The 15,983-nt window shown below is 42.6% G+C and overlaps 1 protein-coding gene across 1 annotated transcript in view; it reads left to right on the plus strand.

Annotated features, from left to right (window-relative positions):
* magi1b (membrane associated guanylate kinase, WW and PDZ domain containing 1b) overlaps positions 1–15,983 on the plus strand; it is a 92,678-nt gene that overhangs the window by 40,673 nt on the left and 36,022 nt on the right. The window contains exon 2 of the mRNA XM_030776404.1: positions 2,119–2,235. Coding sequence (XP_030632264.1) covers positions 2,119–2,235 — 117 coding nt within the window. The remainder of the gene's footprint in view (positions 1–2,118; positions 2,236–15,983) is intronic.

The following is a 15,983-nucleotide window of genomic DNA, read 5'->3' on the forward strand; positions in this document are numbered from 1 at the left end:
TCTCTGTGGATTTATAGTTGTTGTCCAGAATCAAAAAATTATTATGAACATTGAGAGTGGTTCTCCCTTCTCCTCTTTTGCTTTTTGCTTGAGGGCTCTGTGTGACACTTTTTGGGGTGTTGTGGATGTCTCTTGATGGTTTAGGTTCACCAGTGAACTTACTTAAACTTGGACAGAAAATTCTTCCTCGCCTTTGAGGGCGAGGAATAGCCCCAGAACTACTGTGCTGTTGACAGTATTATCTAGGTTGGAATACTTAACTCAGAGAAGTCATGGTGACTAGGAAAAGGCTCTGAATGATCTCTGGTTATGGTGTTGTTGTTGTTTTTTACAGTGTGTTTGTAATCACAATGCTTTTTTTGTGTGACCGTCTACCGAAAGTAACAATTTTCTGGAGTCATTTACCCAATTTTTTCCATTCACATGATTTTCCTAACACTCCAGTGACGTAAAAGTCGCAGAAAGCATTGGCCTGTTTCGGGAGGGGGAAAAAAAAAAAAAAGACCATTATTCTTGCAAGGACAAATCTGGTACATTCAAAACAGTTTCCATCCTGCAGTGGATAGCCCAAAAGCTGGAAGGAGTGTAACAAAGACAAAACAAGCTCTCTCTCTCTCTCTCTCTCTCTCTCTCTCTCTCTGTTATTAACTTTTTGAATTCTGTGTAGGTGGTAGTGGTGACAGTCTTTTGGCACAAAGTATCAGATGATGGAAAATCAATAGAGCTGCAGATGCAGATGATTATATTTAAAAAACTCTTAAGTTTAATTGTTTTTTTTTTTCGTGTTACTGTTTTTTGGTAGTGTTTGTGGGACTACAATTTAGAGACAATGTTTTTCTGCATTTTGTACCAGAGAGTTTGTATATGGGTTTACATTTTGCTATGTAGAAGGTTACTATAGAAATAATGTATGTTTTCCACGCTCATCACTCTGTATGTGCCCTGCTATTGTGTGAGATTATTGAATATCCCAGGTTTTGTTTGAGGTTTTTGGTTTGCCTCAATCATCTCATTAAAGGCCTCTAGGTTTATTTACTAGCAATCCAGCACTCAGTGTTTCCATGGCAACAGATTCTGCTGCTTTTAATTCGCTGGACTTTTTGTTTGCCCAAGATGTCCAAAAACACAGCCCTGAAACCAGTGTAAGATTTCTGATAATGTTGTTTAAAATGATTGAGAGCAAAAATCATCACACCTTACAAATATAAATGTACCCACAGACTGACGTTCCAGCACCAGCAAACATCTCACAGAAACAACATGCAAATCATAATTCAATGACATTGTCAGAACATATACTCGCTTGCCCTAGAGGAACCAATGAAAACTGCTTGATTTAAGACTAGTTCAGGGACTGGGTAAATGCTCTGTAATGTTGTTTTTTTTCACATCTTGGAAAGTCCATTTATTGATATAACAGGGACTTGCAAAGGACTTGAACTTTCATTAGGAAGAATAGACACTTCCACCTCACCAGATACAATAAGTACAATACATGACAACAATACATGTTAAGAGTGTAATATACAGTGTTTTGAAATTACACCTTCATCTTTTGGTTTTTTTTGTTTTTTTGTTTTTTTTTTTGCTTCACATTGGTGATTATCAGAGTACTAATGAGTATTCACAAGTTGTGTGTCCATATCTGTTATGTATGAGCTGATGAGGGTTGTGGTCTGGCACTGCTGTGGGCACCCAGGGGGCTTAAATTAACTTGTAAACAGCAAAGCCGTTGGCATCTCTTTGAAGCTGCTTTTGTAGCTATCTGTATCATTCAGACAGATGGTCTATCCAAGGGTGGGAAAATTTTCACATGGCCTGTTGTGGCACTGTTTATACTTTGGAAGAGAGAGAGCCAGGTATCCCTCTGAGCCGTAATGGAGGTGTGTAACTACATGTTACAAGTTGGTATTATGTCTCAATTGTTTCTCATTCAGGCTTTATAATCGCATGTCTTGAAGTATCTTGACGTAAAGAAATGTGTGTTGTCGTTGTAGCTGTGGGCCGTCTTGGGTTTGCCGCGGCTGTTGTTTGTTTCTAGTGCCCTTGGTAACATAGCAGAGACACTAAAGCTCCATCTAACAGAGTCATTCACACGTCTTCCTGTTTGTTCTGCAGGAAACAAACTGAACAAGGACCTGAAACACTATCTGAGCCAGAGGTTCCAAAAGTCTTCCCCTGACCACGAGCTTCAACAAACCATCCGAGACAACCTGTATCGTCATGCTGTGCCTTGTGAGTATTTTGGGTTCATCATTCCTTTCTACCACCTCAACATTTAACAGTAGACATGAGCAAGCATTACTTAACGTTTGGAAAGGACGGCTAATTCAGTATTTGTTCCGGCAGAAGGTTTTGCCCCTGTGCAAATGTTAGTGCCCTTTCATGTGCTTATACTTGTTGACTGCCGTTTTGTTTTGAGGCTCTCACAGTTTATCTTCAAGCTCTGGTGGATTTTCAGTTGTTAAAGTTACCGTAATCACGTTGTCAGCACACACAGACTTCTGATTAACACAGAAGGAAAAACAAGACGGAAAGCTTGTCGCCTTGTCGAAGCAGAGGGTGTGTTATCTATACATTGATTGAGTGGATGACTGGCTAGTTTGTTCTTCAATAGACCAGCAATTCCGTTGGCTGTCACATAAACTGCGTGTGGTGCAGTGAAATGCCTGTGGTTTGGAGGAAGACATTTCTCTACTTATTTGACAGCCACTAATCTTAGAGGTCAAATGGTTGACCAGAATGCTGCTATGACATTCTTCTCCGGGCCTCTGTCTGTCAATCAATTTCTCCCTGGCTCTCCACAGGAGCAAGCTGATGAATGAGATTAAATGGATATTGGCAGATTTCTTGTAGTCCTCTTTATCCATTCAATCAGGACTATATGTTCTTTTTCTAATACTGTTTGATTAGCATCTCCCCAATCAATAGACACATGGCACTTCTCACGGATCAGCGGAGTTTATGATTTTAGCCGAAACCATCCAATCAATCACATAATCTAATGGTGTTATCATAGTGCTAATCTTTTGTTGAGTGGTGTCCAGGTATAGCATATCCATTCATTCTCATATTTGTCTATCTCTGTTTATTTTTTAATGAAAAAGTTTATACGAATGTCCTTCTAACTTGCCTTCACCCTAAAACTGAGGAGCTCCTTATGCTTACAAGTGTTTTTTCTTTTTTTTCATTGATTCATTCAGTCTTTCATTCACTCTTTTTTTACACTTTCAGGGTTATTTCATATATATCTCATATACCCTGAGATTTCTGCTGGATGGTTGAGTTCACCCCCTCAGAGCTACTGATTCTCATTATTGATTCACAGAGTCTTCATTCAGTTCATTGATCAATTGCTTTTAAACCTTCAAGGGGATTTTGTCTGGACTTGACTATCCTTTTAAACGTGAAAATCATTAAAAATGTATTATTACCGACGTACTCTATTGCAATCAACACTGCTGCTTCCACTCATTGTTTCGCTTGACAGGATATGACGCCTGATCAACATTGGGGAGTTAGTAGAATTTTTTTTTTTTTTTCCCAGGGTGAAAGTGCAGTTCTCCCTACGAGTTTTATTCCTAACATCATAAAATCAGAAATCAATAGTTCTGGGTGTTCTGTGTTTTATTTATTTATATATATATATATATATATATATCTGTGTGTGTGTGTGTGTGTGTGAGTGAGAGAAAAAGTGAAGCCTACTTCTTGTGCCTGTGTCAGAGTTCAGTGAAGGACAGCTCCCCCTGTCCCTTTAGAGATTCCCGCCTGGAGTATAGATTTAAAAAACAGATCAATTAGCTGATGTGGAGGCAGGTCATGATTGATTGACAGAAGGCACCTGGAAGTGGCAGATGGGAGTGGGGGCGGGAACAGGAGGCACGACCCCCCCCCCCCCCCCCCCCCCCCCCCTGATTTTGATTTTGACAGAAGCACGCGGATCAGTCCGCTCTACAGCTCCTACACGCATGGCTTCAGCCAGCGGATGATATACGTAGTTCAACACACAACCAAGCTTTTATACACACAGATAAACTTTACCGGCAGAACCAAAATGGTACTGATGTTAAGTTCAACCATTTAACGCCAGCTTAATGAAGCAAGAGCTTTTGAGATTTTTAAAAAAAACTCGTACGGAATCAAGAGCCTCTTACAGACTCTCAGAGTTGGTTTCTGAGCGTGTGTCGCAGTTCGAAGTTATGACTCGGATTTGAGGGCGGGCGTTTGAGACGGTGAACGGGACATGGGTGAAGTACAATGGATGGGAGCAGTTCTCAGAGTGTTTCTGAGAGAGCCGGGGGTCAGCTTGTGCTTATTCATCAGTGTGTGTGTAAGAGTGCAGCTGCTGCTTTGTTCTCCCATGGCCTGACCAGTGGGTCGGCCCGCCAGGTGGCCGACGGCCGGGGCCAACGGGGGGGGGGGGGGGGTCGCAGGGTTGACGAAGGGTGACAATGAGGACATGCGACCCTGAGGCAGGTCAACTTTCCCTGCGTCACTTCCAGACCTCTCCGTGAAACAGTCAGTTCCATTAGTGACTGATACCTTATGTGCAGTTTTACTTAATTCATGCTTTGAATAGAAATGTACTTCAAGAAGCAATGATTTTTTTTTTTTCATCATTCACTTTAGATTCATTTATCCATATAGAGAAGTTGACATGTGTTAGTATGTTATATTAGAGACAGCAGATGTGGTGAAATGGAAAAAAAAAGTGTCCTGTCTCTTTAAGAGGGATCAGACAGATGTGCATTTCTGTGAGGATGGGGAAACAAGATGGTCGCCTGGAATATGCCTCATCAATAGACTAGTCTGAGGCAGACATTAAAATGACACCAAGTGGTCTGCTGCCCCCCCCCCCCCCCCCCTCCAAATCCCAGCCCCCACCCCCCCGGCCCTTTCCGTACCTCCTCCCAACAGCTGTCTCAAAGTTTGCTTTTCTATCTGTCATGTCATGCGGCTGTATCCAGTCTCTCCCCTCCCCTAGACCATTTGCTCTCTTCTATCAGGCTGGTGTGAACAGGTGCCTGTTAACAGTGTTTAGTGTCCTCCTTCAGCCTCAGGAAGAGGAAGCTGCCATGAGAATTTCCTGGTTTTCCCCTCCCTGCTTTGCTCTAGCCACAGATGGTCATTGTTGTCATGTGCAGGAAATGTCAGTAGCTTCGGCGGCGGCGGCGGTGGCATCAGTGGCATGAAAAGGCAGTGCTCTTTTCTCCCGCTTCATTTCACACAGTCAGCACACTGTATTAACGGCACCACTGCCTCTCTGCATCAATACAGCCAGCATCCCTCTCTCTCTCTCTCTCACACACGCTCTCGCTCTCTCTCTCTCTCTCACACGCTCTCGCCCTCTCTCTCTCTCTCTCTCTCTCTCTCCTTCTTCAGTTCCCTTCCTTTCCTCTACATCCTTCAGTATGTGTGAGGCTCCCTGTGGCTAGCCGGCCCCTGCTCACCCTTGCGCGTGCTCTCCTCCTCCTGCTGCTGTTCTCTCTCTCTTTCTCACTGTCTCTCTTTCTCGCTCTCTCTCTCTCGCGCTCTCTCTCTCTCTCCCTCTCCCTGTCTTGTTCCTCTCCCTCTCTATCTCGCCCATTTGTTTTCCAGTCGACAGCAGCCTTCAGGATCAGTGCTGAGGACAGGTTGCTGCTTTCTGCAGGCAGTTTAAAAAAAAACCAAAAACAAAAAACAACAAAAGTGCGGGATTACAGCCACATTTTTTTGGGGGGGGGGGTTTGCACATCATCATCTTCTTCTGCAGCAAGGCAAGTCAGCGTCTTTTTTCTGGTCATTGGTTGTTTTTCCCCCCTTTGTGTGTGTGCCTCTCTGTTTCTCTCTCTCTCTCCCCCTCTCTCTCTCTCTTCCTCCCCCCACTCTCTCTCTCTGTCTCTCTCTCTCCCTCTCTCTGCCTTTTCTGTCAGATGTGATGTTACTCCAGAAATGCAGCAATATGTATGCAAAGGGAAGTGTGTGGAGCATGGAATTGTGGTGGGTGGCTCGTATATAGGCTAAAGGGTTGGATGGTGGGTGGGGGTTTTGATGAGGGGGGGTGGGGTTGGGGTTGGGGTTGCAGTGGGGGTTGGGTGAAGGAAAGAGGAAAAGAGACTGAGCCCAGCTCACACGGAGCCTGGCTCATCCAGCCCAGGAGGACAGATGGCAACTGGCACTTCGTTCCTATCTAATTTATCTTAAAGGCATTGTCTGCAACCCGGTGGGATACAGACCTCGTTTCTTCACTGTGTGTGTCTGTATGTGTGTGTGTGTGTGTGTTGTGTTGTGTGGCCGTGATGGGCTAGGGTGTATGGTCGGGTTGTCACCTACAAATACTCCCATGATCTTGTACAGATGCCACCTGAACAAAAGCTCTCCGTGGCTCAACAGCATGCAAAGTATGTGGCAGTCGGCGCGGTGGCTTCTCTCCGCATTGCAGGACTACGGCTTACATTTTAATGGAGTGTATTATTCTTCAGAACAGGGAGTGGGATCTAGTCTCTCTCTCTCTCTCTGTGTGTATGTATGTGATCGCGTACGTGTTTGTATACATGTGTACATGCGTGTGATTGTGCGGCTGAGCAGCACTGTGCAGTTCTCGTCAGGTTACAGTCCCGGTCACAGCTCAGTGCTTCTGCACCAGCGCGTCCTTACACGAAGAGAGAAACATACATTTCCTCCATTCACATACTGTGCTGAGAGATAGTGGAAACAGTGGAGTTTATGAGGATTAGCACATCTGTTGTGCAGTCTTTTGTGTCTGTGTTTGTGCGTGTGTTTGTGCGTGTGTTTGTGCACGCGTGTGTGTGTGTGTGTGTGTGTGTGTGTGTATGAGTGATTAAAGTGATGTTCTTTTTCACCATTCTGACCTGAGTCCTCTGTATTCATGGTGGGATGTGTCTGAGAGAAAAATGTCTAATGAACAAGTAGCATGTACTGACCTGAATCGTGTCTGAGGAAAGCACTGGTCACTTGTTTAAATTCTATCAGTAGTCTAGCTGGACAGCATACACAAAAAAATAGAACATATTCAGACATTACACAGTCCACTACTTCCTAGACCAAAAAAAAGAATGAATACATGAAGTCCAAGCTTTTGTTTTGCAAGTTTAGTTGTTTCTTTGTTCATTTTAAAGTCTAATGCAGGTAATTTAATAAAGTTAAGTGCAGGTATCATGAAATAATCGCAGCTTCTAAGAGTTATTTTAAATATTAATGTTTGTTAGAGAGAGATTTGGAGAGGGAAGTTTGTTCAGAAATGTATTTTGTTTTTGTTCCCTCACAAATGAACACAATTTCAGTATCTTCTTTATTCTTATCCTTATGTAAATCAAAGGATTGGTTTAAGTTTTCCCTTATGTTTATTCTTTAGGGATTTTGGCTTGCAAGGGTCATTTACAACTGTACTTGACATTTTAATTTCAAACCACATTTGCAAATCAAAAGCATCCAAACAAGAGTTGATCACCCACTGGGAGGATAAAATCCCTCAGGCTAATGTCATGGCTTCTATGGCTTTAGCATTTCTTAAAACTGATTCATTTGAAAGAGGTTTTGGAAAAACAAAAGACTGCCTCTTCAAATTTCACCCTGCTTGATCTCTTTACCTTGAGCTAGAAAAACTGCGACAGTGTTTCCAGCCTTTCTTTGTCATGTTTCCTCTACTAAACTAGGAACCAACATATTCCTACATATATGAGCCCAAGGCAGTATATGGATTTCCTAAAGCTGTACTTCAACATTTTGTAACTGAGTTTTGAGGGAGCAAATCTCATAAAGGACTTATTTTAAGGGATTGCGATGTTGATTATGAAACCTGATATTTGTCATCTCCCTGAAACAATCTGGGGGGAAAAAAATCAGTAGTCAAATCGTCAGAGTGATCTAAAGTAAGACAAGTTTGTCCCAAGGTAGCATCTCATTCCTAGGAACCAATCCACAGTGTATGAAAGTGATTCATCTGTGTTTCCCTTAAATAGAAGCTCTCTGACTCTCACAGTGCAAGCTACGGGACGACTCTGACTCCTGTAGCTACCTCTGGCCTATTTTTCAAGAGTTTCATCTCTACATATCTGTTTAGAGTTTGTGCTCCTGTGATTGCAATGATGTATTGGCAGGCAGAGTGCGAAAAGGAATGGCTATGTCTGGGCTTTGTGGGGTTGACAGATGAAGGCAGTAATTTCATTGGGCTGTTTGTAGGAGGGCAAATGACCACTTTGACACACCAGTTTTGGTCTGTGGGCGGTTTAATTTCAGAGCACTACATTTATTTATAATCTAAAAGAAACCTTTTTTTTTTTTTTTTTTGCTAATTTTAATCCAGTATTCTTGACAATATAAGAAAGTCAGCATGTGGAGACTGTGGTTGAAATTGTTTCAGAAGAAATCTGTTCCAAAATATATATATAAACAATAAATTAAATAAAATGTTTGTTTTGAACCATATTCCAACAGATTGATTAACATATTGATTTCTGTGCAGTTTTTACAAATGATTTTATATTTATCGCAAATGTATTTTTTTTAGGTGTATCTAACTGTTAATATAATTTAAGAAAAACTCATGATAGCATGCATTTCTGGATTTGAGGTCTTTGATAAAACTACTATATATTGATAAGAGGTTACCTGTAAATCTGCCTTAAAATCTGAACTCCCCTTGACAACATGACTCTGCGTTGCCTCCCCTTACTCATGGGCCAGTGCACGCGCTCGCGGAGGTTTAAGATAAACAATGGTAGCGTATCCATGGGCACAAGGGGCTCTGTCCAGCTTTATCTGTGCAATCTCATTCGGTGCCTAATCCCAATCCAGACCAGTGCTTGCTTTTTGGAGTGTTGATTACCATAGTCACATGATGTGTAGCAGAGGTTTATGTGAATGCCTTGCTTGGCAGTAGCGCATGTGTGTGAATGCCTGTGTGTGTGTGTGTGTCTGTCTGTGCGCGCGCGTGTGTAGAAAGGGGTGGGGGATGTGGGGGAGAGAGGGGGGGTTGAGGGGAGGGGGGTGGGGGGGAGCGAGAGAGAGCGTCTGAGTTGAGGTGGGCGGGTGTATGTGGGTGAATGTGGGACCAGAGACATTAGCCTCAGACAGAAGCCTGTGTGTGTATGTGTGCGTGTGTGTGTGTGTGTGTGTGTGAGAATCGCTCACATTGGCTGAGACTCAGAGCAGGGCTGGACGACTCATTTACCCTGCTCAGGGCTTTTTCAGAGAGGAGGAACGGCGGATTGGCCAGTGCTTGCTGCGATGCAAGCGCGCTCTCATACATTCACAGGAGGAGAAAAACTCTGATTTTTTTTTTCTTCTTTTTTTCCTCGTCATTCAACCCACCAGGATTTTCTCCTGTTTTTTTTTTTTTTTTTTTTTGCTTGTATTGGATTAAAGTGGAGGACACACCGGTGAGGTATTTAGTCAGTCTGCTTTCCATTTGAGAATGATGCTTTGGCTTCCGGGGTTTGATGATGGGGGTGGGGAGTGAGGAATAGAGAAAATGTGTGAGAGGGAGAGAGTGAGGGGAAGGTGGAGAGAGAAAGGAAAATGCTATGCGTGAAGCAGAAAGCATCAGCGTTTCAAACAGATGGAGGAGGTCTATATTGTTGATGGGAGATGATGTATTTTTGGCTGGGATGGTGAAATGGTTGCAGCAGTGCATTTGTGCGAAGGAGAGAAAAGGGAAGGCAGAGTGTCTGTGTGCACGTGTGTGTTTTGTCTATTCCAGTGTGTGTGTGAGGGTGCGTGTGCGTGTGTATGTGTGTGTGTGTATACGTCTGGTTGTCTGGTTGAGGCGACACAGAGCTATGATAGAGCCTGAATTAAGCTGTAATCTGTTGACATGTTGGAGGCCATTACTCCTCACATAGATGAGTGGCAGGCAGTTTGGAGGAAGGTTTCAAGGATGTCAGCATACCCACACCACCACCCTACAGCCCCCCCCCTCCCCCCACTGCTTCTCTGTCTTTCTTGTATGTAGCTTTCTTTTCTGTTAGAGAACATGCCTCTATTAAGGGTAAAAAGAAAGGCTAGTCTTTCCATCTTGGCTGTGAGGGTTAGTCAGATTTCTGCGTAGCTGAGCTTTCCATCTTTTTTTTTTTTTTTTCCCTGTAGCCTGCAGAATTGTTTTTATGTCTCTTTCTCCTTAAGATTTTTTGCCCTCGGGCCAAACGTTTAGGAGTGAAACCTAACAGATTAATATGGAAAGCATTGAAAGCTGAGAAAAGGTCTGTCTTCGTTTCATTGTATGTGTCGTCTCTATGCTGTGAGCCCCCCCCCCCCAACCAAGGCTGTTTTAAATACCCCCACTCTGAACTGCCTGATTGATCAGTGTTGCCATCAATAAAAAATGACAAGGCATCGTCCCTTCTTTCAAGGCACACTGGGGGAGGTGGGCAGCAGAGGCTTGCACTAGCTCAGGGATCTTGTGGCTGAGGCGGAGGGGCCGGGGGGTGGGGGGGGGGGTGTTCTGGTAATGGTGGGGTTTGGCTTAGAATGAGCCCCAAATGGTGAAAATTTCGAGTCGAAAAATGCTGGAATGGACAGCCTGTATTGTGGATTAACCCTTTACTGGGACAGATGGTTTTCTCCCCTGTGGAGCTGGACAGGCTTGTCGCCATCATCAACATAGACTTGGTTCCCAAATCCACCCCTTTTTCGATATTTCTATCCTTAACCTAATGAAAACAAGCAGATCTCTCTCTCTCTCTCTCTGCCTGTCTGTCTGTCTGTCCCCATGTCTCTGCTGTTTTAAGTAGAATGAGAAAATGTGTAGATATTAGCTTATGAAGACTAAGCTAATAATGCTTGGTGCATCTTTTCTTTGCATTAGAGTGCTCAAGATGTGAAGCAAGGGTAAGATTTGAGAGCACTGGAATCTTTGGCCTCTCCTCCAGTATAACAGAGGGTACACTGGCCAACATGTGGTGGAGGCAAATCTACCAAGACAATGTGCCAAATGCCTTCCATTAAGCCGTCTACGCAGGTATTTTCAGTCCGATATTTTGATTTTTTTTTTTTTTTTTGAGAGCAGGCACCAACATGATTCTTTTCAGCATTAGACTGAAATTATGTTCGTTCCAACTTAGTTTTTTTTCCCCCTGCGATTTAAGCATCTATAATAGATTTGGTCTTGCAAACTGTGTCCTGTTCCATACACACACTGTAAATCAAAAGAATTAGTCTTTAATTTGTCCTCTCAGTGGAAATGAGACAGAAGCCTCAAGTTGAAGTTCCAACCACAGGATGCACAGGGGAAGGAGAAGTTAATGGTGGTTTTATTGTGTCCTTGCAGCAGTGAGTGTTTTGTTTCCTTCCAAGAAACCTCCCAAAAATGAACAAAGAAATGACTTTTTTTTTTGTTGTGTCTCAGTTTAGCTCCAAACCAAATTGGAGAGTGATCTCCTCTGTGGTTCTGGTTGTGGCTTTGGCACACACACACACACACACACACACACACACACACACACACACACACACACACACTCACAGTCACAGTCAAGCATTTGTTGGCCAACCCTAAAAAGGATAGCCAAGCTTTATCTGAGAGACAGTGTGGTCATCTGGCTAATGTGGTGTTCAAATTAACATAAAGTGAGGGAAATGGGGATGGCCCTCTGTTCAGCCATGATGGTTCTTATTTTGTCCTCTGGGAAAGTAAGCAGAGAATGTGAGGGAAAGAAAGAGAATGAGAGAGAGAGAGAGAGAGAGAGAGAGATACAGGCAGCCTGTCTTAGTCACTGGGTCAGGCTCATGAAAAATTTAATCAAGCCTTGCAGATAACAGCTTCAACTCAAAAATAACACGTCTCTATCTACGAGGATGTGCTTTCTATACTGCTTGTCATTTATGTATTTAACTGTGAGTGCAGTGCTAATGCTTTGGACGTCGTCTTTTGAATAACTATTGAGAATTTAGCTTTAAAAATTAACATTTCAGCTGAATATGTTATCATAGGCATTTTAGCAGCATGTGGTATTTTGTTTTTCTTGGTTGATTTTTCCAGTTTGTTTGCTAGAGAAGTACCTCAGTGAACTCAAATCAGATCTACTTTTGACAAACCCAGTGCCTAACAGGAATGATAAAATGTGTCCCTATTGTTAGAATGAAGATAATTGAGAAACAGCCCACTTTTTTTATACCACATGTCGGACCTCTGTTTTGGAACTATGTTAGAAGCTTTCATGAACTAAATTCAGCCATTTTTATTCACATTTTTAAATCTATACCATTTGCTTCAAACACTGACTCTTGGTGTGTTAATCTGCTGAAATCCTTTCCTTAGTGATTTTACTTCAATAATGAACCACAGTATTTTAAGGTTATTTTTCAGTTGAACTCCCCCCCCCTCCCCCCTCCACAGACAAATTTTTGTTTTGTTTGAATCATAAATTGCCTGACCTTTAACAGTTTCTTTTTGACTTTTCATGCCTTTGTGCTCTTGCTGTCATGGAGCTTTTGGTTAGATGTACGATATGTATTCCTCAGTGTTCTCCACTGGTTGTATTGTGTAAGTCCTCTCTAATATAAGTGAAAAGTATGTTCTTTGAGAGCTAAGTAATCATACTCTAGAGTAATGAACAAAAAAGCTTGGAGAGAGAGAGAGATCTTTTCACTCTTTGTTTTGGGAGTGGCAGGGGGTTGGCCTCCAGGAGAAGAGACTAACTTGTCTGAGTAGTTCATTAATTTGAAGACCAGTAGACCCTGCTAGAAATAATGCAGTTTCAGTTATATCCTCAAGTGCATTTTTGAGGAGCCAGAGGAATTTCTGGAATTTCAACAGTTGTCACATAATCAGGCTTATCTTAATGACCCACAAAGGATGGCATTCTGGTATTCTCGGGACAATCTTTTTTTATGCCTTAGCTGCTTAACTTTTACCTCAGAAAGTCCAGGAAGCCAGTGGAGAGACTTTAGACACTATACAAAAGAAAATATATTGTGCTTGAGCATGCTCCCACAACACTGATTGGGGAAACTGGAATGTGCATTTTTTGGTTGCTTAGACAACAATCACTTATGTCCAATTGCTTCTAAAACAAAAATTTCTAAATATCAAATGCTTCATATGTTAGACCACTGTTCTTGTTGACAATTTTTCACTCAGCTCTCTAAAGAAAAGACAGGAAATCACTTATAAATTTGGATGTATTTCAAAATAAACAGTTATTAATATACCAGTAGAATAGAATAAGCGGAACTGAACAGGCCACAGATCTGAGGGTGGTTGAATTAGCATGTGGCTAATTTCTTACAGGACATTGTGTGATAAGAAACATCAAAGGTTGCTGGCCTCACAACGAAAAGGACAGTATAGTTTCTCTCTTCTCTGACATCTGTGTTTTATCCTTATTTTACTATTCATACTCGTTCCCTTAAGCACATCCCGGTCCCTGACAATTAATTTCATATTGCCTGATTTTATGTGCAGTTTCATAGCACACAGTGTTTCATAGGCCAGCACTTTCAGTGTTCTTTCCTTTCCTACACCTCCCTCTGGATGTAATGAAGTCTTAGTCACGTCTGCCTGGAAGATACCTGAGCCCCTAAGTCATTTGAACCTAGCTTTGGGAAGGAGTGAAAACTGAGGAAAATGTTCTGACTGTCTAGGCTTGTTGTCCCTGAGGAGGGCTAGAGAGAGCGGTGGGGGCAGAGAAAGGGCAGCCATCTCATTTGTCCGGTGAAGGCTTTGACGCTAGCAGCTAACGCCCGCTTCTGTTTCTCAAAGCTCAGTAAAGCTCGTTGTCACTCAGCCTCCGCCCTTTTCAAGGTGAGAGGGAGAGATATAGAGACCAGGTGGCAAAGGAAGAACACCCTGGGCACCAGTGGTGTCACGAAACACTGCTATAATTACGACCAGCTTGTCAAAACCCAGGAAATCGTCCAGGTGACTGAGGGAAATGCTAATTAATGCTCCAAAACTGCTCAGTGCTGAGCTGGAATAGCTGTGATGATTTTTGACAAGAGGGTGGTACTTTCACCACTCATTTTTGCCTAGAAACAGTCTTGACTATAAATTGGCGTGACTATAATGTCACTATTTAGCATATGGAGGAAAGGAGCAATGCTGTGATTCTTTTTCCCCTTTTAGAAAGCCCATAATTGTCCACCTCCTGGCACGCTGATTGGCATTTGCAAAGACTAGTTGTTTTGTTAACTTTTTTTTTTTGTGATATGAAAGCCTATGTATTACATGAATCACCGGAGGAAGGGTTTGTCCGTGGTGGTGGTGGTGATGATAGGAGAGCATGGATCGGTTTCCTGTTTTTGTCCTCATAAAGGCGGCCAAGAAGTCAAACTCCCATATGCCCTTGTGGAGAGGATCGAATGTAGGTCACATCTGAAATGTGAACTGATGGCTCAGGGGACGGTACTCTCGGGTGCTCCTGCACTCTGGGAACCTTTAGCAGAGGAAATAAACGGATTTTTCACACAATTCTATTTATAGGTCCTGTTTGTTAGCTAGATGTGTTAGCTGTGCCTTGTTGCCTTTTTGATGTATTTTGGAGCATGCTTGTTTAAATATGGTTCCTTTTATTGACTCTAGGTTCTGGCTTTCAGCTCTCAGTATAGAAGTATGCTATTTTTATCCAGCTTGTGTCTGTGGCACACACCTAGATGGAAAAACAAAATGTAAGCGTAGTCTGATTTTTGCCCTGTAAATGTCAGATATATTCCATTGTATTCTTTGATTGGTTGAATATTACACACTCATACTATGGCACCATGTGTTATTACCTAGCAGTTTGTGGTGTGATTTACTGTTAGTTTTTGTGGGACGCAAAAGACTATAGAATCTGTGTCGAATGAGATACTCCAAGATAGACCCCTTAAAATAGTCCAAAGGGTCTATCTTGAATTAAATATGCATGAGAGACCGGATTTGTTCTGCTCATGCACTGTAGTTAAAGTAGCTGCAAAGCTTGATTTATTTCGCATCCTTCTAGAACCTTCCTCTTTTGTTACTAACACACAACACAAACACTGTCAACATGTTTTTATTTGATTAATGAGAGAAATGTGTTCCATGATACAAATAGAAACATTTCCTCTGCCCTGTGAGGAAAGCCTCCCACAGTGAGAGGCAGAAACAGGGCATTGTTTAGTGGAGAGTGAGAAAGTTGTCTCATTCTAGGCATCATGCAGTAGAGACACAGACTTCTGCGTTAACAAGCTGGTGGGCGATACTGGATCAGTGATAAGAGAGAAACATGTGGAGAAACGGAAAGGTCTGAACCAGCTGCCCCATAACTGAATCAACACCTTGCCCAGACCCTGTCTGCACTGAGGGTCAGAGGAGGGTCCTTTCTGTACTGTCAGAGAAGAGGCAGAGAGAGAGAATCAGGTTCGTTCAACCTCTGGATGATTGTTCTCCTGGAAGGGCAGTGGAAAGATATGGAAAGATAAGATGAAGAGATACTATGCATTATCTCCTAATCTTATCAGGCTTGTTTCATATGAACTAAAACCATGGCTGCAATGGCTTTGTTTGAGTTCATTTGCGATATTGAATTTGTGGTACTGATGCTAGATGGAGACATCTATTAACCTTTCAAAATGGACTTTATTACACACAGTAGTCATAGCAGAAGCACTTAGATGAATAGTGTACCATTTTCCAAAATGTGTATTTGTACGAATCTGAGGAATACAGACTCATTCACTGGACATGGAAAATAGCTGCGGTCTGTATCTAAAATAACGAGCCTTGTTTTTTTAGAAATGGATTGACTGATAGAGGTGGGTCGTGCTTTGCCTCTGTAGTCTGTGTTGAGAGTGAGGATGGTTGGTGTTGTGTTTTCAGCAGCAGCAGCAGCTCCACTCTGCTCGCAGGCTGGGGAGCCAGAGCTGAGCCTGCTGACGCTGATTCGGTGTGAAACCCCGCTGCTCTTTTCCAGGGAGTGAACGTCATTCTCTGCACACACAGCCTTGCTCCATTAGGTATTACAACAGGCAGCCTGAACACTAGAACCAGAACCTATGACAGCTGAACTAAGAATATTTCTGTG

This window comes from Chanos chanos, chromosome 6 (assembly GCF_902362185.1).
Source record: "Chanos chanos chromosome 6, fChaCha1.1, whole genome shotgun sequence".
NCBI lineage: Eukaryota > Metazoa > Chordata > Actinopteri > Gonorynchiformes > Chanidae > Chanos > Chanos chanos.